Raw genomic sequence first — 25239 nt, 5'->3', positions numbered from 1 at the left:
ATTAACTTCTTGCATTTAAAGCTGCTCTATGTCTGCAAAAGGGGTTGACCCCCCCCCCCTATTGATACTGATGAACGGTCAAAAGAAGAAGTCCGAAATATTAACTGCCTTTAAAACGCAGCTGCCCTTGAAAACCAGTATTCCAGTAAGTCCGAGCTATGAGCGGAATTTCCCTATCTATACAGGTGGCTGAGGTGGGGAGGGTGGGAGAGCGGGGGTTTACAATGGAAATTCGGAGATAAGCAGAAAATTTGTGATGGTTAAATTTAAAACAATCCCCCAAATTAAAAAAAATGTACTAAATATATGTCAAAAATATAAAAATGTATTTTCGTTTCATATATTTTCAAAATGTACTAAATACGTATCTAAAAGTTTACTTTGGTATCATAAATTTACAAAATGTACTAAATACGTATTAAAAATCTCCAAATGTATTTTTGTACTTCAAAATCAAAAATGTATTAAAAAAGTACAAATGTACCGCTTGGAACATCACTGTTTCGCGCCCTTTTGGTCCCTTTTATAGGAGGGCCTCAAGGTATCACCACTCTTAACCGACACTTTCATTTAAGTACGTCACCAACTACGTCACTACCTTCGCGATATTTCCCTGACCTACCGAGCCATTTCTAAAAATATATACCAAAGAACTATCTGCTGCGTTCTATTGTTGAAGCGGGGGGGGGGGGGGGGGGAAATTATCGAGTAAAAACCCAGCTGGCCAGGAGCGGATTTTGGCGACCTTTCCCACATTCCTACTTTTCTTCACAACTAAATGCATATGCCTAGGCTTATTTGATTTATTATTTATTAACTCTAGTTAATCCCAAAAATATCATCACAGTTTGTGGAAAAAATACAAAGAAATAAAGCCCAAACTACATTTCGAGATGATTTAGAACTAGTTCAAGCTGCTAGTGGTAATGGAAATAACCACAACGTTATCATTCCGTCAGTTGTCCAGAATTCGTCCAAACACCCAGAGGAATAGCCTAAAGCAACCGCAAACGACCTTGGTTTGTCAAAACCATAACTCAAGCCATACTTTCAGAATACCCTAAAACCAAGTTCAAGGATAAAGATAGGTCATTCGAGGAAACGTATTATACAGATCAGCCATGGCTAGAGTATTCCGTTGAGGAAAATAGCTGTTATTGTTTCTCACGCAGAAGGTATGCGTAAAGTATCGTTATTGAGAGAGACCCCACTTTTGTTACGAAAGGTCTCAACAAGAGTCTTAGTCCATAATTCAAAATAACGGTCAAAAACGCCGCCGATCAGTTTAGTAAAATATTTTCGGCGGCCTAATCGTCGGCCATTTTCGGTATGGAGATACAGGCCGGAAGGCAGGCAAGGCTGCCAGATTTAGAAAGTGTCATTTGAAAACAAAGAGGCACTCTCAAAGAAAGTCGCCTGCGAAGTTACGGGTTTCGTTTTTACGACCTAGATGGACGACCAAAGCTCAAATAGTGAATAACGGCTGTATATTTGCATGGTCTAATTAATCACAGGGATTCTACTCTTACGCCCAGATACCATATACAAGTTAATAACAAGGCTGCCAGTTTTCTTCGTTTGAAAACAAATTAACCATCCCCCCCCCCCCTCGCTCGTGGCCTTGTTAACCTTGAACCATGTAATGATGTAATCTGTATGCTAAGGCCGTCGCCAGCCCAAAACCTTTGGTAGGGCAATTTTTTAGTTATAGTGTTAGATTTTTATTATTTATTCTATTAGACAATAATTTGTAGGTAGGGCTTATTGCCATTAAAGGTTTTTCATAGCGACGACCCTGCTGTATGCAGACCGAAAACCCTAAATATGAATATCTCTTCTTTATTTCCTGTTTTTAAAAACTTTTTTCAGTTTGACGGAAACAAATGGTGTAAGTCGAAAAATTTCCCGCTCGGAAAATAAAGCGGCATATTCGCCTCCTTTATTCTAGTCTAAAAGTAAAACTAAACCTCTAGACTAGTTTAAACTGGTTAACAATGTAACACTATTAATGTTTTGTAGTATGTTTACTGATATTAGACATTTTATATCAATAAAAAGTTAAAAACATTAAAAATCCTTAAAAAGTAATTTATGTTTAAATTTTTTATTTTTCCGATTTGCGGAAAAAATCTGGAAAATTAACAACACTAGAAACAAACATAACCCACCTTTGAAATGTTCCTTAAATTTGCAACGAGTAAGACAGTCTTGGAATAATAGCCTAAAAAATTAAATTACAGGATTTACATAAATTAGTCCATTTTTAAAAGATTGCTATCATTGTTTCATTTAATTTTTAATAAAATTTTAACTTAGGAGCTCTTCTCCGAACAATATTTCCAATATATTATATTATAGAATATATATATTATATTCCTTTATAAGTTAGAGATATCCAATAAATAAATAATCTTTGACAATGAGTTATCAGTCAGGATGGCCGAGCGGTCTAAGGCGCTGCGTTCAGGTCGCAGTCTGGTTCTCCAGGCGTGGGTTCGAATCCCACTTCTGACAATAAGATGAATCTTTTGAACATCCTATCTCCAAAGTTTTCCGTACGGAAATGTTTACTGATCATAAGTATTATAAATCAGTAGATATATAGAAATTGCGAACTCCAGTACCCGTCAGGATGGCCGAGCGGTCTAAGGCGCTGCGTTCAGGTCGCAGTCTGGTTCTCCAGGCGTGGGTTCGAATCCCACTTCTGACACAAAGTTTTTACTTTTTCATTATTTTCTAGTATAATTTGGTTTTCATATTTTAAATTCATAAAATAGGTCTTTAAATTTTTTTATACAGTATTTTAAAGCTTAAATCTAAACGTTAATGTAAATAAAATCCTTGATTTTTTCCGAAAACTTCAAGAAAAATTATAATTATTAAATAATATTTACAGAATATATATTATTAATTACAGAATAATAACGCAATTTTGTCCCAATCAGATTAAGAATAACCGAAATGAATTTATCCTAACCAATATTCAACTAAAAATGTTAGTATTAGAAACCGTGGCCAGATGGCAGCACGTTGTTAGATTCTCGCGCCAATCAATAAACCGCGCATTTTTCAAACGAGATATTTCCTGAGGAAGGATTTTTATATGAAATATAATCAGTATTTTGCGTGTTTTATTAAAAGCATAATTTCATCTGACGTAATTTTAATAAATTAAATATCGAACACACTTTGTAAAGTGAAACTTTCGAAGTACAAAATTTATTATTATAAGTATTTTGGTTTTAAATCGAACAAAGTCTTAAAATCTTTTCCCATAGAATTTCGAAAATACATCTTTGCGCATATTTTCTTATAGAAGTAGAGTATATCAATGTATATTTATTTCCAACAACATGTAAACAATATGCATATATAACACAAACAGTTTTTAAATAGATTTAAGACAAGTCATTCACCAACCTTCGATCGTAAATTAGATATACATTTAATTCAGGATGACCACGGGAAATCCCTCAAAATATAACAAAAAATAAATAAAGAAAAATAGTTAATTTACAAAATTTCTTTTGGAAATAAATAAATATTTATAAAATTAATAAATTTCTGAAAAGGTCGAAAATGTAGCATAATTCTGCGTAGTTTTTGATTGCTATCTATAGTTTAAAATCGTAATGGCAAGTTTTAAAAAAAATCCGGGAAAAAACTATAATTATGGGAAGTTTTAGTAAGATATGGAAAATATACGAAAAATGATAAAATATAGGTGTGGTCACCCTGTTAATTGTAACATACAACGTAGTCCAAAGGTTTCCAGATAAGCTAATTTACTGCGGATCTGAAAAGAGTGCAATTTCTGATGGACATTAGACAGTCTTATCATCAGACGAGGCTCTTCCGAGTGTAGAAGAAAAGCCAGAAGAGCGCGTAAGTGCTAGAACGGTCGAGACTTTATACAAAATACAAACACATTTAAGCGCGGAGAGCCGTGCCACCTGTTACAAAGTTAGCTTAGCCAAGAGTGACCTGTAAAACGGTCTCCTTAACGCAAAACGCGTTAACTCGCCATTACCAACTTAGGTGTTTAGCAATTCGGATCAGGATTCCGGTTAGCAGCTGATATTCGGTCACAACCTATGGTCAGTTCCGTCGCGGTTGGATTCCCCCGAAACACAACGGCTTTAGCGTTTGTCACCCTAATAAAAATAAGGTCAAAGCTGAAAGCGTAGGTCATACCATACACTCATCGTCAATCTTATCGATTTTACACGAAGGCGGCCCGATCAGCGTGGCAATGTTCGAATTGGGATTTTTCTCCGGAGACTGCGGGCTCTCGCCAGATGGCGCCGGCGGCGCGTACCGTTTTTTCGAACTTGTACGATCTCTCTTGTGATAGCTCTGGTAAATACTGCCTCTGTGGACAGCGGACCTGAACAACGTCATCCGGAAACGAAAACATACAATGTAGAAAATAAAACTTCAACAGTACGCGGTTTACGAAAATATAAACATCTACACCGGGAGCTTGGGAATACAAAATCGGCCTGTCCACTCTGCAATTCGCACTAGCTAAGCCTCGTTTTATATATAACGGGGAGGGAGGGAGGGAGGGAGGGAGTGATGAATCACGAGTAAGAGGAGTTCCTTGGAATCAATGTCTGGCAGCAATGTACCGCCATTCCACTTGACAACGTTGCGGAGCTCTCAAATTGAATTTTATACTCTCGAACGTGAAACGTTTTAGGGTTTAAAGGCCCGAGTAGACATCCGAGATGGAAAAGGACCGATAGGAAGCGCACTTTATAAGTTTATATAAAGAGCTTGTAGAACAAGCCGTTTAAACAGAAGCGTACTTTTCAAAGGAAAGTAAAAAGTACGTTCTTTAAAAAAACGTTTTTTTATATAGAAAAGAGGGTGGGCTACTTTTGGGTTTTACTAAAACCTATAATCGCCATAAAGACGGTTCTCCCTGGGGGCACAAAGCCTTTACAAGCTGCAGCAATGTTTAGGATCTTCTACTCCTTAAAAAAATCTATACGCGAAATAAAAATTGGATGGTTAATCAAATATATACCGACTTTTAGAGGGAATTACATTATAGTATAATTTCAAAGATGACCTAATTCAGTAATGGAGATTCCCGAACTAAAAGCTTTTCTTTAAATCCCTAGTGATATTTTTCGAATATGTCGATTATCTGATAGTTCAGTCTACGGCGGAAGACGGTAAAGTACGCGGTATTTCCACAAAACGAGATCTCCAAAAAATTAGTAAGAAGGGAAAAAGAAACCGGGAAAATCACCTAGAGCCGGGGAATTTAGCTTCTGTTTCGTGAAATGTACTTATGACTGAGTTAAATAATAATAATAATAATAATAATCAGCTACGCTAATACCCTTGGCACCACCTTAGGCCTAAGTCATCAAGCGACTTTTAAAGCCATTAATCCAGGTGGCCGGGTTACAATGCGTTTTAGGGTGGTGGCCATCCCTTCATGTCACGCGAGCTAACAGCTCCCTACACTACAATAGGTGGTTCTACAAAAGATTTTCGCTATAGAGGCTCATGGGAATTCAGTATGTTTGAGCAAGGCATCGTCTGCTAAGATCCGGCTGCTGATACTAAGGCCCGCGTATACACAATTTTAGTGTTAAATATTAACAGCGTTACAAATAGATAAATAAAGGCTAGGGTTGTATTAAAAATATCCTTTTATGTGTTATGTTTATTATAAGGTAGTCTGGTTTTAGTTATTTTTTATTTACTAACCTTGAAAGATATAAAATACTCAGCAAAAATAAATAATCTTCTATAGCAGTTAGAACTAGTGTTAAACTAAACGACAGGTAAGCCTTGTCTTAAATAGCGGACGACACTAAATTATCGGCCAACTTAGAGATTTCATTTTGACCGTAGTGACGCAAACTTACTGAAAACACGTGACCACCGATCTTTTGTAAAAACACCTATTACCTTAACCTCAACCAGATTTTTTTGGATGGGGAAACCGAAAAGCTCGTGGAAATAGCTGGTTGAATCTCTGTTTCTAGGCCCGTTTGCCTACTATAAACCAATGACTATCCAATAGACTAGTGGTCGGTGAGAATTATCGTTTTCTAGAAATATTCAATGACGAATTAGCGAGTTTTTAAGTTAGGCGGGCATAGTACCCTCGTAATAATAATAATCATGAGTATGACACTGAACTATTTCTGTTAATGATAGTTTGCAGGGATCTCATAATCGGAAGTTTCGGATGAAGAAACTCTAATAAAAAAATGACCGCCAGGTTAATGTGATAGCAGCAATTTATCGGCCATTGTTACCTGGCGCTTCCAAAGACTAGAGTTTGCGGAACATGTCAGGTAATATGGTCACTGGCGAAACAGACTATGGTTAAAAAAATTGCACCGGGAGAATATTAAGTGTCATACTTATGTTTTCGTTATTTATTGTTGTAAGCACAATTTTTACGTTAGGAATAAATGCGCTCGAAATGTGTTTGGATCATATCTACGTTCGCGTTGAATTTAGAGCAATGAAGGCGAGTTAATTTTCTACAAGAACTATCCAATTTCAGTTCAAATATTATACCTGAAATGCGCTTTCCAATTTGATGCCTTATTGAAACCGCGCCACGCAATATAACATACTACTTGGATGCCTTTTTACCCGCCATAAAAATCGAGCGCTCAATTGACACATTTGCAGCGAGCCTGGTTTTCACTTGGCGGTTTTTGAGCGGAAAACTTCGCAATCGACGGAAAATGGGCTATATTTTCCGTCGACCCCGGGCGTAAAGTCGGTCGGTTTTCGGTTCTGTGTCGCGATTTTGATTTCTATTTTTTCTGCCGAGTTGGGCGATTTAATGCTCCTTTAATTAGTGTATATCAAATTAATAGCCATTATATAATATATTTAATGCGATTCAAAATAAATACAGTTATGTTAATTACTTTTTTCTTATTTAGATATTTAAATTAATTAATTATGAAGTTTTACCAGGGCTCTCCGTTAAACACTAGGATAATTTGCTATATGTTTTTTCAATGAATAATTCATCTTAGCAATTATTACTGTTATATTAATATTAATTTTAATAATAAAGATATAACATGTTATTAAGAACAAATATTATTAGAATAATAGTAATTAACATTCAATTAATGTGCAAGACAGCAGTACTTATATAAACAACCAAACTGAAAGTAAATCATACATGATACTATATTAAGCCAGGGCTCTTTAAATGTGGAGTGTTATTAAAATTATTCGAAACCATTCAATATATGCTATTACAAAAATCGCCAAGTGAAAATGCTCCACCGCTGGCAGCGAGCGGAATCGTTAAAAACGCCACCGCCGACTTTTAAGTTTCCGCCGATGAATGGCGTCAAGTGAAAACCAGGCTAATTCTGTACGATTTGTTGCGAAGTTCGCAAACTGGGATAAAAAAAAAGAGTATATACTTTAACTAATTAATGTCCTTTCTAATGATGATTTTGCGTAATCAGTTTAAATAAAAATTCAATTATATTGAAAAAGTAACTACAGGTGTCACGATTGACGCTTTATTGGACAATAATGCTAAGCCTAGGTCAGTTCATTTAAAAACATATCCTTACGATAATACGTCACTGATAAAACCAACTCCTCAAGCCGATGACTTCGATGAGAAGTGTGACGTCAAACCGGAAACGCGAAAAAGCGTCCAGTCAGCGATTTCTAATCAGTGTCATCGATAAGAATTACTGAACGTAGCCAGGATGTATTAAGACCGGGTGCCATTAATTGTTCCGAACTTCCAAAGGGAAATTCGGAAGTGACTTCAGAAAATGAGGAAAATAAAGTCGACCGAGTGGAAACACTGCAGCGGTTGCCTGTTTTATCTTAACTCCCAATTTATTTAGGAAATGGTTAATTAAGTATAAAAACCTACAACCTTTGTACAATAAAAGCTTTTAATTACTTAAAGAGTAAGTTTCAAAAAGATTTTCGGAATAGAAACTAAACTACTTTATATTTTTCTCGTTCATTTGAACATGGGTTTCCAAAAATGAAACTCACTTGATGAAATACCGTCGTTAAGTTTATTTCATATTAAAATTAAATTTAAGTGCAGTGCCCCACCGCGGATTTTATTTTGAACGATAATTTTATCGCGCTTAGTTTGTGACGTCATTGACTACGGTTTTTTCCGATTTTTCCCCACTGCATCTGGTAGATTATATTTTTCCCACTATCCTACCAAGATCATACCTGTAATTATCCTTGGTAGATATGGCGTATTTTTAAAACGATGTGAGCACCTTAGAAATAGAAATGAGACTAGAAGCAAGATTAGATTGTGGTGAGATGTACGAGTTAGAAGGCTGCCATGAGAGTGGAATCGCCAGTAATCTTTGTGGGAGCACACCATCTATTTAAAAATATTTAAAGTTACAATTATTTTTTAATAGATGGCGCACTCCTGCGTGGATTAGTAGTGATTCCACTCTCATGTCAGTCTTCTAGTTTGCCCGTTTTCCTTGAGAGTACCGGATAGCGCAGTGGTTCTAGTCTCATTTCTATTTCTATGGTAAGCACCCGCGTACAAAATTCAGTAGTAGAATCCCATGGTTCTACAGGAGATTTTTAGGTTTCAGCCACGGAATCAGTAGCATCTACATTTTGTATCCAAGCCTAAACTCCATGTTGGGGATAGCGGCCAATGAGAAATAACGTGTAGTCAATGACGTCAATCACCACGCTAAAATGCAAATTGTTTTGGCGTTCTACTAATTATTTCTAATTAACTACGAAACGGGAAGCAACGATTCTTTAAATTTGGGTATTTTAAACGTAAGCGCTTCGTTTAATAACAAAATTAAGGCGGTAACGAATAATTTGCAACTTTGAAGCCCCTACGGCCGTTTCGAGATCGGGAGAAGGGAGGGTAGCAGGATTGGGTAAGGCGACGGCGTAGATGAGAAGAGCCATTGCATAGCTGATTTTGCCAAGCCCGTTCCCTTGGCTGTGGTTTGTTTAATAGTAGCATACGTAACATAACAATAATAAGTATGACACTTCCTATTGCTTTAATGCTAATTTTCTAACCGAACCTTTTTTTGGTACTGATACTCTCTTCAAGCTGTGACTTGGACTCGCGACTTACCGTTTTGGATGACTACGTTTTGATAAAAATTTAAGCCTAATATCGGAGAGCACGTTCAGGATTCACGAGGGGCTTTGACTTGGTTTTGAAGCCCGCGTGCGAATCACGCGTGATAAAAAACATGAGCTCGTGGCGCCGAGAAACCTTTTTTAATTTTTGTCATTTTAGCCTAATATTCCGCCTATCTATCGGAAACCAGATATTTCTGCTTAGCGGAAGTCTCGCGTATTTTAGACACTAGAGGGCTCTGTGCTGAGAAAACATCTTGATTACGCAATACCTATGAAAATCAGTTTGGTTGTAAATCTCGTTAATTGTCATACTTATTGTTATTATGTTACTTATGATAGTAGTTATTCCATTCACGCGCGTCACTAATTAGATGACCCACGCTTGGTTGAATTTCTTCACTTTGGCATTCAGAGCACTGGCCAGAAATCACATTGCGTAAACACCGATCAACGGCCACAGCGGCTTCTTAAGTAATTAAAAGCTCTCATTCTATTGTGTTTTATATTTATTAATATTTATGTACAAGACTGCACAATCTCAGTAGTAGGAAAGGGTTTTTTCCCGCTAACTTCTTATCATATCATACAAATATAAGTTACAATAATTGGGGATACTTCTGCTAATTGGTGGATCTTAAAATTCATTTTACGCTTGAAAATGCGCCGCCATGTTAGGGTATAAAAGCGGGTAAATAAGCATGATATACCTCTTAAGGTAAAGGTAGTGTCGCGCAGACAAACGTAATAATGTATTCGGTGAATACACCGTTGCTCCTCCCCTTCCGTCACGTGACTCAGGCAAACCTTCCCGATTCTCAAAACATGTGATTATGTAGCTCCACCTTAAAAATTCAAACGATTTCGTGCGTTTTCCATTTGACTGCTCGATATTCGCTCCGAATCTGTCTCTGACGTCATAGATCTCACCCCGATCGACTAGAGTAAAACCGCAAATGGAACTTCCATGAACATATTCCCGCGCTTTATTTTTTTTCATCTGCTGGTAATTTGAATTTTCGCGTCATGATCTGCCATTTTGCCAAAATATCAAATAAAGGAACACATAAAAATTTGCTCCGATCTCGATTCGTTGTTCTGTCGAAATCGGTAGATCGGTTTTGGGCGATCTCGGAGCACCCGAGAGCACGCGAAACTTGATCGGAGCAGATCTGAGCGCTCGAGAGTAGTCCAATAGGATAACGCTATTCGCGGCAGACTGCTGTTCCGAGGTAGCGCCTGTGGTCTAGCGTCTGCTGTTGTGAAATTAGATAAAAATGCCTAAATCTTGTTACGTGTTACTAGAATAGGGTGGCGGAGTGGTTCGCACTTTCGTTAGCCTAACAGCGAGAGGAGCCGGGTTCGATCCCAGGTTGCGGCACTTAGGAGCAACAAACACAGAACCCCACACAAGGAGAACACAACCCGTCAAAAGTCGTGCATCTTCTTGTGTACAGTTTTCATTTGTTTAACTCTTTAGCGCCTACTGCCATTGGAAAGGGAAAATTCGGAAATTGTCTTCGTTCAGCGTAAAGGCTCGTCCAATAAAATTTGTACGCAACACTGCGTTAGCGTGTTTAAAGGCTAGCTGCGTTCTCCTGGTGTTTGTTGCTCCTAGGTGTGACTGGGTAAAAACTCGGAACAACTCCTTCCGCGTTGAGTTTGTAAGTAATATCGCCACGGGTTACATGGTTTTTTCTCCGGCGTTCTTTGGTTTCCCCTTTCCAATAAAACTTGTTGGGGCTATCGGTAATAGTGAGTGTAGGGAGCTGTTGCCACGAAGGGAATGATACCACCCTACAACCGGATTTAAAGACATTGAGTATTATTAGCTTAGCTGATTATTTTTATTAAACAAAACAATGTAAAACTAAAATTAGTTGAAGGACTTGGATATAAATTTAAGATGCTAATGCGGGTAAAGTACAATAATTAGAAACTTAGCTCCATTCGCGGAGAAGACTCTAGGACTTAGAAGTTAAAGTACCCGCAAAGTATACAAGCTCCATTGGGTGGCTGGGGAACTAGGCAAACCCCGGATCCCAGGGGCTCTAAGAAAAAAACCCAGCCAAAACTCATAAACAAAATTGCATTTTCTCTTTACGGTCCACGTAATAAAGCCGGCAACTTGCAGCGAGAGTATAAGCGTCTTGGTAACCTTAACTTCAAATAACAGGCGGAAGATGGCGTAACGCAACGACATTGCGGTAGCCGTTTACCTACGAGAGGTCATAAAGGCGAGTAAAGGTGAAGAAATGAGAGAATGAAGCCCGTTAATAATAATAAAACGAGGCCAACTTAGAGGGGAGTAAGGAGAAGGGTAGGGAGTAAGGAGAAGGGTAGGGAGTAGAAAGATAGAGCGAACCTTTCGCTTCGCACGTATTGTAAGGTTACAATGAGTAAGGCGACGACGTAGATGAGAAGAACCACCGCCACGTAGATGATGGCGTTGGAGTGGCTCTGCGCGTGGGCTTCGAGGATCGCCTGGTGTCCCGGCGAAATCGTGCTGCTCGAGGCGTTGCACGGCGAGGAGGGTGCCCTTTGACGCTCGAATTCGGCCACCACGGCCGCCGCCTCCATCTTGGATCAACGCCAGACGACGCTACTGCCACGACGAACAAATCGCGCGAAAGAAAAGGACCAACGGAAAGAGCAAAAAGAGAGAGAAAAGATTTGAGAGATTAGTCGAGAAAATTATTTTTCAAAAAGAGAGCGACGCAGATTCCAAAAGCGAGATTCTAAAAGCGAGTAACTTTGAGGAATGTTACACATTTTAACGATCGAAAGAAGATAATGCAAACCCTCCCTCCGTAAATAGTTTATTTTAAGCTCCCAGTTTAATCGAAGTCCGCCTTTTAGAACGCGTATTTCACCTATTCACTTAGAAATCGCCCGATAAACAACTCCGGTATACGAGAGGCACGTTTCAAATATTCACGAAGTTATTTCGAATTTTTTATATTCTTAGGTAGGTCTATACAAATTGACTACACCCAGATAAAGATACTTTGCGAGTTAAGAAAAGACCCGAATTATATAAGTGCGCTCTGTCCCTCGTATTATTTGGCAACCTCCTTTGAGAGAAGCGTTTGTTCTTTAACGACATTTTTCCGTGGCAGGACGAGCCGCGGATTACGGAACGTAATGCAGTTCTTTCCGTCTTCTTTATATCAATCATAAAGAGGTTTATTTAGGATTTTAACGTACCAAACTAAAAATAAGAGACATTTCGGATTTATACTTTAGGAACTAAACGTACGTAGCTTCATCAAGAACAACAACGGCTTGGAATGTTCTTCGCGCGAAATAATATCGGCGTTCGTAGCTACTTCGTACCTTATTCCCGTCACTCGTAAAATAAAGCCCACTTATGAAAGGAAAAAAGTCTATAAAATATAATAACAAAATTCCGTTCCAAAAATTGCATTTTTCACGGAGGACATTTTCCCGAAAGCGAACTTTAATAATGGCCCGGGAAACCTTTTTTTATTTTCTATGCTTTCGCCGATATACAATAAAATAGTCTTACTTTGTCTCGGGTACCGATCTACGATTTCGCATTCGGATTTCCAAAAAGTCCAATGATTCCATTTATATCCCCAATCGTCGTTTCTAAAGGCTGCCTTCGGGACGTACGCTGGAAAAGAAATAAATGTTTCACTTTTACCATTTACTTTGGCCTTTTTTCAAATTGGTATTAAGCTAGTGAATTGAGTGTTTTATAAAAGGACTAACGCGGCTACTTTGGTAGCTTGCGCTGTCCCCGTAACCGCGTTCACTCGTATCTATCCCACAACGTGGCTCGTGAGCAATCTGATATCTGAGATTAAATGTAGATAATCTGATATCTGAGCGTAAATATAGATAATCTGATATCTGAGCGTAAATATAGATAATCTGATATCTGAGCGTAAATATAGATAATCTGATATCTGAGCGTAAATATAGATAATCTGATATCTGAACGCAAATGTAGATAATCTGATATCTGAGTGAAAATATAGATAAACTGATATCTGAACGCAAATGTAGATAATCTGATATCTGAGATTGAATGTAGATAATCTGATATCTGAGATTGAATGTAGATAATCTGATATCTGAGCGTAAATATAGATAATCTGATATCTGAACGCAAATGTAGATAATCTGATATCGGAGCGTAAATGTAGATACTCTGATATCGGAGAGTAAATGGAGATAATCTGATATCTGAGATTAAATGTAGATAATCTGATATCTGAGATTAAATGTAGATAATCTGATATCTGAGCGTAAATATAGATAATCTGATATCTGAACGCAAATGTAGATAATCTGATATCTGAACGCAAAAGTAGATAATCTGATATCGGAGCGTAAATGTAGATAATCTGATATCTGAGATTGAATGTAGATAATCTGATATCTGAGCGTAAATATAGATATTCTGATATCTGAACGCAAATGTAGATAATCTGATATCGGAGCGTAAATGTAGATACTCTGATATCGGAGAGTAAATGTAGATAATCTGATATCGGAGCGTAAATGTAGATACTCTGATATCTGAGCGTAAATATAGATAATCTGATATCTGCGCGTAAATATAGATAATCTGATATCTGAACGCAAATGTAGATAATCTGATATCTGAGTGAAAATATAGATAATCTGATATCTGAACGCAAATGTAGATAATCTGATATCTGAGATTGAATGTAGATAATCTGATATCTGAGATTGAATGTAGATAATCTGATATCTGAGCGTAAATATAGATAATCTGATATCTGAACGCAAATGTAGATAAGCTGATATCGGATCGTAAATGTAGATACTCTGATATCGGAGAGTAAATGGAGATAATCTGATATCTGAGATTAAATGTAGATAATCTGATATCTGAGATTAAATGTAGATAATCTGATATCTGAGCGTAAATATAGATAATCTGATATCTGAACGCAAATGTAGATAATCTGATATCTGAACGCAAAAGTAGATAATCTGATATCGGAGCGTAAATGTAGATAATCTGATATCTGAGATTGAATGTAGATAATCTGATATCTGAGCGTAAATATAGATAATCTGATATCTGAACGCAAATGTAGATAATCTGATATCGGAGCGTAAATGTAGATACTCTGATATCGGAGCGTAAATGTAGATACTCTGATATCGGAGAGTAAATGTAGATAATCTGATATCTGAGCGTAAATATAGATAATCTGATATCTGAACGCAAATGTAGATAATCTGATATCGGAGCGTAAATGTAGATAATCTGATATCGGAGCGTAAATGTAGATACTCTGATATCGGAGAGTAAATGTAGATAATCTGATATCTGAGATTAAATGGAGATAATCTGATATCTGAGCGTAAATATAGATAATCTGATATCTGAACGCAAATGTAGATAATCTGATATCTGAACGCAAATGTAGATAATCTGATATCGGAGCGTAAATGTAGATAATCTGATATCTGAGCGTAAATATAGATAATCTGATATCTGAACTATCTTAATTATTTGGCCGGTTCAGATAACGCAACGTTTGTCTGAGAATCGTTTGGAAGCACTGGCTTTGGTCAAACCGCTTAACCGGACAGTTTGTCAAAGATTCGTGACATCATCGCGATCAACCGTTAACGAGATATTCAGATATTTCAAAATGGTGGCTTAATGGAGGTGACAAAACATGTTTCGGCTTTTAAGATCGCTTATACGGCTTTGAATATAGGCGTATATGCCCCATGTTCATCAAAACAACGGACTGGAAACTTCCTTGATTCTCTTATGATTAAGTCATTATTAAATCCAATTATATTTGCTGTATAAATATTAATAATAAGAATTAGCTATGCTTATATCGAAGGCACCGCCTTAGGTCCAAGTTAGTTATCGACTTTTATTTAAAAATGATAAAATCATTAATAAATTTTCCAGAATGATTATTAGGAACCACATTGAGATCGAAACCATTCGAAACATGCCCTACGGTACCGTGTGAACGTAGCTTATGTATCGCGTAATTATTCAAAATTGTCAGACTCGATAACTTAGAAAAAAAATCTCAGGCGGCTGACGTTATCGAACACTTGACCACTCTTATTATCGTATGTACATCGAACGTTATTCGTCTGTTTTTCGACCATGGACCCAGAATTTAAGGGATTCCCGTCTCGGGCACACAAAGTTACCGTTAAACGGAGCTAGTGTTCGTTGCCATGGAAACGGTTCAAGGTCGGCCATGACATTAAGGATCCCATTATTTCGCCGGATCGTGTGACGTTTTCCCACGTGATCTGTGACGTGAAATTAATGTCATGGCGGCCGTTTCCAGGCGGGGCTTAGTTATGACGTATGCCTACGACGCTACAAGCCAACACCCAATTATGCCATCAGAGTTAATAGAAGCTAGAGGTTACTGGCGTTACTTAAGTTAAAATTAACGAATTAGCATCGTATTTTGTTGTAGAATATACTACCTTTAATACGGAGTATCAGGAAATCAAGGCATATTTTTGCTAATTTCTAACTAACTTGGTGTCGCTGCATTCAATTTCTGATTTACTCTTCAAACGCTTCTGGACTTGACTAGAAGCAGCTTCTATCGTCCAAATTTAGACCATTGACAGTAAATTAAGAGGACAGGTTTTCGATACCCTTCCACAGTGCATTTTATTTCTCCCCGCGTATCAATCAGCTCGAGAGACTCCGAGGGAGTCTTGCAAGGTCGTTTGTACCACGTGATCTTAAAATTTCAAAATGGCAATCTAACGCGGTTGATATTGTTACGTAATTTTTTGCGCTTTATATTTTAGTAATTTTTAATTTTGGTTTTTTAATTCAATAAAAACTATCAACTGATATTTAGTATATCATATTTAATCCATTAAAACGTGAAAAAATACCTTTTGGCGTAAAAATGTACTTTGTGTTTATCTTTTTTCTTTTTTCGAACAGTATCGTCCACTCTTAGCGATACTTGTTTTTTTTTTCAAATAACCTTGGCCGACTCCCTTAGTGTAATTGGCTTACGTTGGCTAAAAACCACGCTTTTTACCGATCCTCTAAAATCTACTATCCATGTTTAGACCACTCTTACCATATCAAAAGAACCCGAAAGAAGACTGTCAGTCCCTTTCGATTCTTGGTCCGTTCTCCGGAAAAGTGCCGTGAGCACACAAAGCGGAAGATCATTCGCTGGCTAGTTGGTAGCTCGGCAGCCTGTATACGTCGTACTAAAAATTGATTTCGGAAGCGTAAAAAACCCGTAGATTGAGTGAGATGGAATTTCTGTTGTGGAAAATTTGGCCTGGCAGAGATAGGGCCCCCTTTTCCTCCGATTTTATTCCATAATGGAACTTCAAGATATCGATAAAAACCATTTATATTAAAAAATATAGTCGTGAAGACCGTTCTTTACAGAGGTGTAAATTTGTAAAGATTTAATAACCAACCGTCAAAATTTTCGGTTATAAAAATTGAAAAACAAATCCATTATTTAGGCTTAGAAGCCCACGTTTTTAATCTATATAATTTGTTGCGTTATAAACAGCATTTTATAGTAAAACAATATTTTAGGTGTGCTATTTACAAAGGTGTAAATTTGTAAAAATTGAAAAACCAACCGTCAAAATTGTGTATTATAACAAGTTGGCAAGCCAAAATATACCTCTCCTCGGAAGAATGGTCCCTAGTGGTATTAATTTATCGACACGACCCCCAAAGATATCTCCGCAATTCAGAGTTATTTACGAAAAACGTATTCTCGGTTCAAACCCTGCCCGGTATAAAATTTTAATTTTAATTTAAATAATTGAGACGAAACAATCGAGTTTAATATATTCAGAAATACTTGCCGCATCTTTAACGCTCATTTTATTTCAACACTCGTAGACCGAGGGGCTAACCACTCTTAGAAAGTCTGTACACCGGATTACGCTTAGATTAGCACTGCCAAAGGCAGGGACTTCAAAGATTACACGTAATCCCATTAGTACAGTCAAAGGTACGGCTCTGTACACCGATTACGCGGAGTGATCAGCCCCTCGTCGTAGACTTCCAGTTGACGTTGTGACACATACCGCATGAAAAAGACCAATGCCGTCCAATTTCCAATATCATATAATGACTCGCACACCCAGGAAATCATTGACTGCGTTAGAAATCGTAGATATCCAAATATCCACACCAAATATATTTACAAGAAGCAAAAACCTTACCATCAACAAAGCACAGAGAGCCACTTGACTATCCGCCAGCTCTTAAAGCAATAAACGGTAAATTATCGCCTTTGAATTAACACAACTATATATAGGTCGTTAAGACACCCGTAAATAAATAACAAAAAACTAACAAAGTGGACCACCCACAGGGTCTACCCTTTAACCCTATTATCTCGGCTGACTGCGCTAAAACAAGATTTAACCTTTAAAATTTCATTCGTAAAAAAAAACAGATTAGGCCTTCATAAATTCATTAATAAAAAAAGACTTTATTACCTATTATGCTTACGATGCGTGTCTTAATTTCAGTGAACCAAAGCAGCTATCGGTGGTTCTGTGGTAGAGCGCTCGACTGCCAAGCCGAATGGTCTGGGTTCGAAACCTGGGTGCCGCATTTGTTTTTAATCAATAGAGAAACGCTAAATTAGAATTTCTTCGATGCAATAATTTCAATTTCAATTCTATTTCAATTAAACCAAAATTTCGTACTCTATTAAATACGCTTCCGATAAAGCTGAAGGTCTAATTTTCAATAAAGCGTAACAAGTGTCGGTGGTTCTGTGGTAGAACGTCCGCCTGTCAAGCAGGAGGTCTCGGGTTCAAATCCCGCCCGATGCGATCGCAAATTGATACTAAGACGAATACCGTGTACAACTGGTGGAAACCCTGCCATTGGACGTTGAGAGGTAGCATTACACTCAGCACTCGGTCCGTCCCAAAGTCATTAAGAAGAAGTTGGAGAGAAAACGCCCATATAAACACAAACAGACTTAACATGCACAACCATCAGAACACAAACACAACAAATTCAACACTCACAGCCTACGCATAAACATTACAAAACGTAATACACCAAACCGTCACGACGGTGAGTGAAAAAACACCATCCAAACCAAACCGCAAATGAATCCGTTAACGCTCACCGTCACACGGTAGTTTTCCCAACCGAAAATGCGAACGCGTTCGCAGGCCTGACAGACAGACCCACAGACCCACAGACCCACAGACAGACACGGTGGTTGTAAAAATTCGAAAAACAAATCCATTATTTAGAGTTTTTAAACTTATAAGCCTACGTTTTTAATCCATATATTTTTTTGCGTGATAAACAGCATTTTATAATAATAAAAAAATATTTTAGGCGTGCTATTTACAGAGGTGTAAATTGTTAAAAACTGAAAAACCAACCGTCAAAATTTTGAAAGAAAATAATTTTAATCTCAATTTTTTGTCGCGTGATTAATACGCAAATACGCGTCTAATGGATAAAAAAAAAATACGCCTGCACGTGAGGACTTATAAATTAAAATGGATCGGTGGCTATAAACATGTTTTCCTCTTACAACCTTTCGATCTTCTCATTTGGCACTACGCTCGATGGGGCTGATAGGGTCTCAGTCCGCGTATTCCCGCGATTCGGAATATAAACCCTCGGATTGTTGTCATGGTAACGGTTAACGAAAACTAGGAGAGAAAAAAGGGGAAGAGCGTTTCTCCGTCGTAAGAACGAAAGAAGAATATGAATATTTCATCGGAGCACATCTCCCCGATGATTATATCCAGCCCCCGCACGTAAATAATAAACTACACGCTATATATGCACTGTCGAATTAAAAAGAAATTATACAGACCAGCCGGGATACGAGAGTGCGTACTTAACCGTGAATTCCGGCGTAATTTAAAGACAGCGATTTTTTAAATAGCCGCGTACCTTTGACAGCGTTGTCAAGTGACAACGTAACACGGATGATAATCGTATAATCGGGCTGGTAAAGAACGCGTCATTAGTATTCATAACCATAGCTACGATTAGGGCGATTCAAAATTCAGCGTCGCTAAGCGTGTACGTGACGGTTCTGTATCCAGCGCGATTTCGGACGAAACTAAAAAAAAATAAAAAAAAAGACTTCAGTGGCGTAGCCAGAAATAAATCTAGAGGATTCGAAAGGGGCTGCTACGAATAGATTTGAAAAAAACCGAAGTGTTATCAAATTACGTAACGCACGTTTTAGACACCCTTTGTCCTTCTCGTAACGAGGAGTAATCAGCTAGGCTAATACCCAAGGCCTAAGTCATCGAGCGACTTTTAAAGCCATTAGTTCAGGTGGCCGGGTTACGACGCGTAGGAGGGTGGTGGCAAGCCCTTCAAGCCACGCGAGCCAACAGCTCCCTACACTCACTATTACCGTTAACCTCAACAAGTAAGACCCATGGGTGTAGGAGCAGGTAGAGGCAGGGGGACAATGCCCCTCCAAAATATATTGTAATTGCCCCCTCCAACTTTTTGGTTGGTTAAAAACTACGAATTGACTAATTAAAAATATTAGAGGCTAAATAGATAAAATATTAACCTACGTTCCTTAATTGTGTTAAGAAACATTGGTTTTGTATCCTAATATTCTTAAAATTTACCGAAATCATTCCTATTTTTGTGTTAAAGATCAACGTAAATCTATTTATTAAATTTCGAAATACAAAATATACTAAATCTTTTCCGTTATTTGCTTTTTTACTGAATTACAATATCAACATAAACCTTAAAATTAATTAAATTTTTTCAAAATTAATACTATAATTTTTTTTATAGTTTCTCTTTAGAACACTAATCATACTATTGTAAATCATAAAAATGAGAATTAAATTGCATATGTACTCGAAAATAATTGATATTTCAATATGATATGTGACGTAACATTTCAGCAACCTCCCCGTTCCACCTTCTTGCGTTACGTCATTTATGAACGACCGTAATTTATTATTTTTCCCGTTTCTTTTATGTCGAATTTTTCCTGGAGTAATTTTATATAACTTTAATATCGTGTTAGAAGGTTTTTATTTAATAAATATTTTTATTCGCTTACCGCCCAAAAAGTAAAAATGTCACCATCTAATAGTAATAAAAGCATTAACCTTGAAACTCTAAGGGCTTCGTTCTATATGTTTGTTTCCCTTTAATAATTTGCAAATGGGTCTACCGCGGGCCCGACGCGACGAGAGAAGGGGAAGCCGGTTTATGCTACCGGGGCCCCAGCGAACTGGAAAAATTTGTTATCTTGGTTAATAACGTAAGTGTATAATATTGTTACATAAGTGTGACACTTCCTATTCTTCACACGCAAAAGTCTTACTGAGAGCTATTCACAAGACAGACTGCATTACGGGCATCGTCTCCGTTTTGCGTCCGCTTGCTAACGTGTCACACGTAGCCTTTGATAAAATATTCCCCGAAGTGACAAACTTATGGAACAGTATTATAGACTTATGGTATTCAGTAACTATTGTTTAAGTAGGGATTGGACCAGCTTTCTTAGAATGTAGAAGCATTCAAACCGCGCCATTTTGATGCTGAGGATGTTCATGAACGGGATGATACAAAGCGGCGTTTATGGCCGGGCAATTGCGTCGACGAGAATCTGTTAGCTATAGCCCCTGAAAATGCTCATTGTAATTCCACAAAGGCTCTCGAATATTAGGAGAAGATTGCTTGTCGTTGGAAGGCTGATCGAGCCACTCCGATCGACGATCCCGATATCCGAGCTCGAAATATGACATTAACGTAATTTTCAGCCATTAACGGATGATGATCGCGTTAACGCAAAATGAACAAATTCAAAGAAGTCCAAATTCCACGATGTCCAAACTCGAGAGCCGCCGGGAAATGGGCTCGTTTTAATGCCGACAGGAATTCTCCGACTTCGCTGAAACACCCGACAACTTTACTTAAGCTAAAGTTGTTAATTTTCCGGAAAAATAAAATTCCAGCAAATTTTCCACAAATCGGAAAAATAAAAAATTGAAACATAAATTACTTTTTAAGGGTTTTAATATGATTTTAATTTAAAATATATCATATATAAACATTTTTAGAATCAGAATTTTTAGTTTTACGTAAGAAATTAATCATTTGCTCTTATCGTTTACTTAAAATATGTCAAATTATCCCTTTAATGTTTTTAACTTTTTATCGATATAAAATGTCTAATATCAGTAAACATACCACAAAACATTAATAGTGTTACATTGTTAATCAGTTTAAACTAGTATAGAGGTTTAGTTTTACTTTTAGATTCGAAAAAATGAGGCGAAAATGCCGCTTTATTTAAATTTGCAAATAATATTAGACTAATCACGGAATGAAAAGCTTTTTTAATTTTTTTCGGAAAAATACGGTAAATTTAAGCGGAGAGAGAAAATTTACACTTTTAAACGTGGTATTTTAGGTAATGTTTGGTCGAGTGTCAAATTCAAATTAAAAAGTATTGGTAATTTCGTTATGTTTAAAATGAAGAGGCTAGAGGGCCAAGTCTTCTCCCTCATTAAAATAAATAGCGTTGCAATTAGGGAGTAGAGTAAATTCTTATATATATATATCAATAAAAGTCCTTCATTAATCTAAAATAGGCGCGTTTGTTATTCGCGTTGATATGTAGATTGCGCTTTCACAATATACACATCCGAACTAATTACTATTTACGCAAAGTCTTTCGTAATAATAGAATATAGGTCGAGGATAGGTTGGGTGGTATCGCGTGGGTGGTACGAGCAACGTCAAAATTTGGGAGGGGCACCGATAGACCAAAAAAAAAGTCACCCGACAAGCTTACGAGAGACGAGAGAGAGACTAATCAAACACGCGCTTTCTAAATTAAACAAGCGCCATCTGCCGGCGACAAAAAGAAAGATAGCCAGCGCCACGCCGGAGGTACCACCGAGAGAGACTTAAAAAGTAATGCCGCCTTGCCTAATGATATTTAATGATTCTCTCGACCGATCGTTGCTCCCTCTTTACACGCCGCGCCGACCTTTATCCTACTTTCCCCATCACCGCGCGAGAGCGAACCCTTCACCGACTACCATTACAGAGGCTGCGGGGACGGCGCGGTCGATACCCAACGAAGCTGCCCCCGCTTTTAATCCAATTCGGAAGTGTACTAGCGTTTTCGTCTCCGCTTCGCCCGATTTCCGGATTAAAAGATTGCCGGCCTATTATCATACGGGAATGAGAGTTCGCCAACTACGGACGTAAGTTGGACGGACTTCCGAAAACCAAAAAAAAAGAGCCCTTCAGATCCGCGTGCTTCTCATTAAAATCGTTATTTAGAAGCCTAGCTCTTCCTAATTAGTTTTACAACTGCTCTCGGGGAAACTTAAAATTCACTAAACTTGGGAGAAAATCCTTTTGACTGAGGAAATTTTCGCCATCCTTTGGTACCGAAATTAATGCGAATTACATCTTCAACAACGCTCTCAACATCAAAATGAAGCGAAATATTAAAAAAACAAGATGTCACGGACATTACAGTACGTAAAGTCCATTCAAAAATTGTCAGTGTTAAGAATATCTCGAAAATTTGTTAACCGCGCAAACGCCCAACATATGCAGTATAATGGCCAAACGTGTTATAGAGACAACGAAGGATCGATTATCGGTTGATCTATAATTTTCCTTTCTGACACAGAAATTGTGAGGGTCAGCCAATGTCTCATAATTGAGGCCTCGCGCTCCCAAATTGCCGCTAGTCTGTTGATTGCAGATCTCTTTGTTGAGGATTTCAAGGTTGATGATCAAATATTTGGAGATAAATAGCATGTGGTACTAAATTAAAATTTCAGAATAGTATACCATACGCGGATTGTAGGGTCCCGCAAATTAGCTAAAACCTTAATTTAAAAATAAAATTTATTTACGGAACTATAATCTTAGTTTGGTGGTGCCGAGACCTAACTAAAAATATAATTAGTTTATGTAGGTTTGAAGGAGAAAAGCACCAAATATCACTAATAAGGGCCAATGACCAACTTATGGGCCTCCGGTCACCAAAATTAATATTGGAATACCGAGGGTCTGAAATTCCCTGTATTTTGACATATCATTTACCATTTTAACCAAAATGGTTGAAGAATTATGCCTAGTACGGCGGCGGCGGCTACGTACCACGTGAAAGCAATACACGCAAATCCCGATTTGGTATTGTGTGTAAAAACGTAAGCTGTTCTCAGGGGTTAAAGAAACGGCTACATCTTTTTGAAATTCTTCGAAATTTCCATTAAAATTCACTCTCATCAGCATATCAAAATACCGTATTAAAAGAATCGCCTTACCTTAAAAGTAAAATCTAAATACGCTGGAAAATAGGGACGCTTCTGGGAAAAAGCGCGGTTTAATAAAAGTACACGAAGTGGGAGTATGGAAAGTGAGTTGGAACGGCGACTTCTTCTGGGTCATCGCAGTCTGTCCATTAAAATGAACGCGGATCACTATGAATTTCGAATCGTTTCAATTTTAAAAGCACTTTCGAGAGGGAACGACCAATGCCCATCCACGCTGACAAAATTCAAATGATAAATTTTGCAAAACCTGAAAAGCATACTATTCTTATTACCGGTAGTCAATAGTCGCTCTTTCTCACACTCTTGTCTGCGCAAACAATCTAAGTCTGCGGAAAATGCAGACGATGCGGCGGAAATTAAAAGAAAATATCCGAGATCGAGCGTCTGCGAAAGTTTGTAGACATGGTCCAAAATTAACAAATTGTATTGATATAGTCGCCTCGGTCAAAATGATAGAAAAAATTGCATCCAAGCATTCTCACTTGGTTAAAAAGGGGGGGGGGGGGAATTAGAAATATAAATGGCAGCTAATATTATACTTGATGCGGAAGAAAATAAACAGTATGATATTTTTGTGGACGAAAATGAATTTCAGAGAAAACCGAATGTTAAGTTAATTTCCGATGAAATATTTCGTTTTAAATTACAAATAAAATGTTTTCTTCCTTCATACAGGGTGGAAGCTAGAAGTAACAAACACAAGGAGAACGCGGCTAGCCTTTAAACACGCTAACGAAGGGTTGGGTACGAATTTCATTGGACGAGCGTCACTAGCCTTTACGCTGAACGTTTTACGGGCGGGGGGGAAGACAATTTCCGAATTTTCCCCTTCCGACGGCAGCAGGCGCTAAAGCGTCTAGCCAATGAAAAACGTACGCAAGAAAATCCACGACTTTTTACGGGTTGCGTTCTCCTTGTGTGGGGTGTTGGGTTTGTTGCTCCTAGGTGGAAGTATCAGCCGTGGTCCAGCCTCGGTACTTCTCCTAGTACACCAGAGTGCTGCGGGTGGAACACTTCTACAGGCGCAGCTTTGGCCATTTAATCCGTTATTTATTTGTCGGTTAACTAATTTTGGTAAGAACAAAGTAACGCACTTGGTTTCCGTGATAGCAGACGACGATTTAAAATCGAAAATGAAAATAAAGACTGAGTAGCATCCAGCTAGAATCTGTAAAAATTCTAGTTGGATAATTAAATAACGGATAAAATAGCCGAGGCAGCGCCTGTAGTAAGTGCTCTACCCGCAGCACTCTGGTGTACTAGGGGAAGTACCGAGGCTGGATCACGGCTGAGGCTTCCACCCTGTATATGGTCGTGAAATCGTGTAAAAATAATATTTATTGTCAAAGGCTTAGTTTACAGCGGTCGTGGCATTCTCGTAAGCCGCCATCTTTAGAAGAATCTTTTTACATTTAACGCTTTTTAGCGAGATCTCACGGGGTGCAAAATTCTCACGAAGAACTCTTGAGAAGAATTCCTTCTTAGAATTTTGACGCACCCATGGTGTATGTGACGAGGGATATTCAGTGGCGGATTAACCGCAACAATATAGGCTTGAGCTTTATTATGGTACCTCTAACAACCTACTCAGCCTATTGGTGAATACGCCGTGCACTTCGGATATGCGCTTAAAGGCCCTAGAAACCTTTTTAATTACCCACCTTATTATGAAGTTCACACGTACGCCACGACCAAACTTGGCGCTGCGTGAAACATGCGGATAACGATGGCGGGGAATCTCCACTAATTTTTACTCGAGAACAAGGCCTAGTGAAAATTAAAACGCTT

At 37.9% G+C, this 25239-nt stretch overlaps 1 protein-coding gene and 2 non-coding genes across 7 annotated transcripts in view; 2 read left to right on the top strand and 1 right to left on the bottom strand.

Annotated features, from left to right (window-relative positions):
* The first annotated feature begins 2430 nt into the window (after positions 1–2430).
* TRNAL-CAG (transfer RNA leucine (anticodon CAG)) lies at positions 2431–2514 on the top strand. Its single transcript has one exon. It is a non-coding gene; the product is annotated as a tRNA-Leu (tRNA).
* Positions 2515–2626: 112 nt separating this feature from the next.
* On the top strand, positions 2627–2710 carry TRNAL-CAG (transfer RNA leucine (anticodon CAG)). Its single transcript has one exon. It is a non-coding gene; the product is annotated as a tRNA-Leu (tRNA).
* A 697-nt stretch (positions 2711–3407) lies between these two features.
* Positions 3408–25239, bottom strand: part of LOC149941430 (uncharacterized) — a 53972-nt gene continuing 32140 nt past the window's right edge. Inside the window, exons 2-5 of one of the 5 annotated variants that reach the window (XR_016481269.1) lie at positions 12650–12757; positions 11486–11725; positions 4031–4387; positions 3408–3953 (exon numbers count right to left, since the gene is read on the bottom strand). Coding sequence is in view for 4 of the 5 variants with exons in the window: in XM_090178381.1 (XP_090034507.1) it covers positions 4189–4387; positions 11486–11700 (414 nt within the window). In the remaining variant the exon portion in view is untranslated. Of the gene's footprint in view, positions 4388–11485; positions 11726–12649; positions 12758–16217; positions 16382–25239 lie in introns of those variants that run through there. The other 4 variants (XM_090178382.1, XM_090178381.1, XM_090178379.1 and 1 more) reach the window with 4 other exon arrangements.

The sequence above is a fragment of the Leiobunum rupestre genome, chromosome 6, assembly GCF_980474605.1.
Source record: "Leiobunum rupestre chromosome 6, qqLeiRupe1.1.hap1, whole genome shotgun sequence".
In the NCBI taxonomy this organism is placed as follows: Eukaryota; Metazoa; Arthropoda; class Arachnida; order Opiliones; family Sclerosomatidae; genus Leiobunum; species Leiobunum rupestre.
Note: the sequence above shows the minus strand (reverse complement) of the source record. Positions and strands in the feature narration are given on the sequence as shown.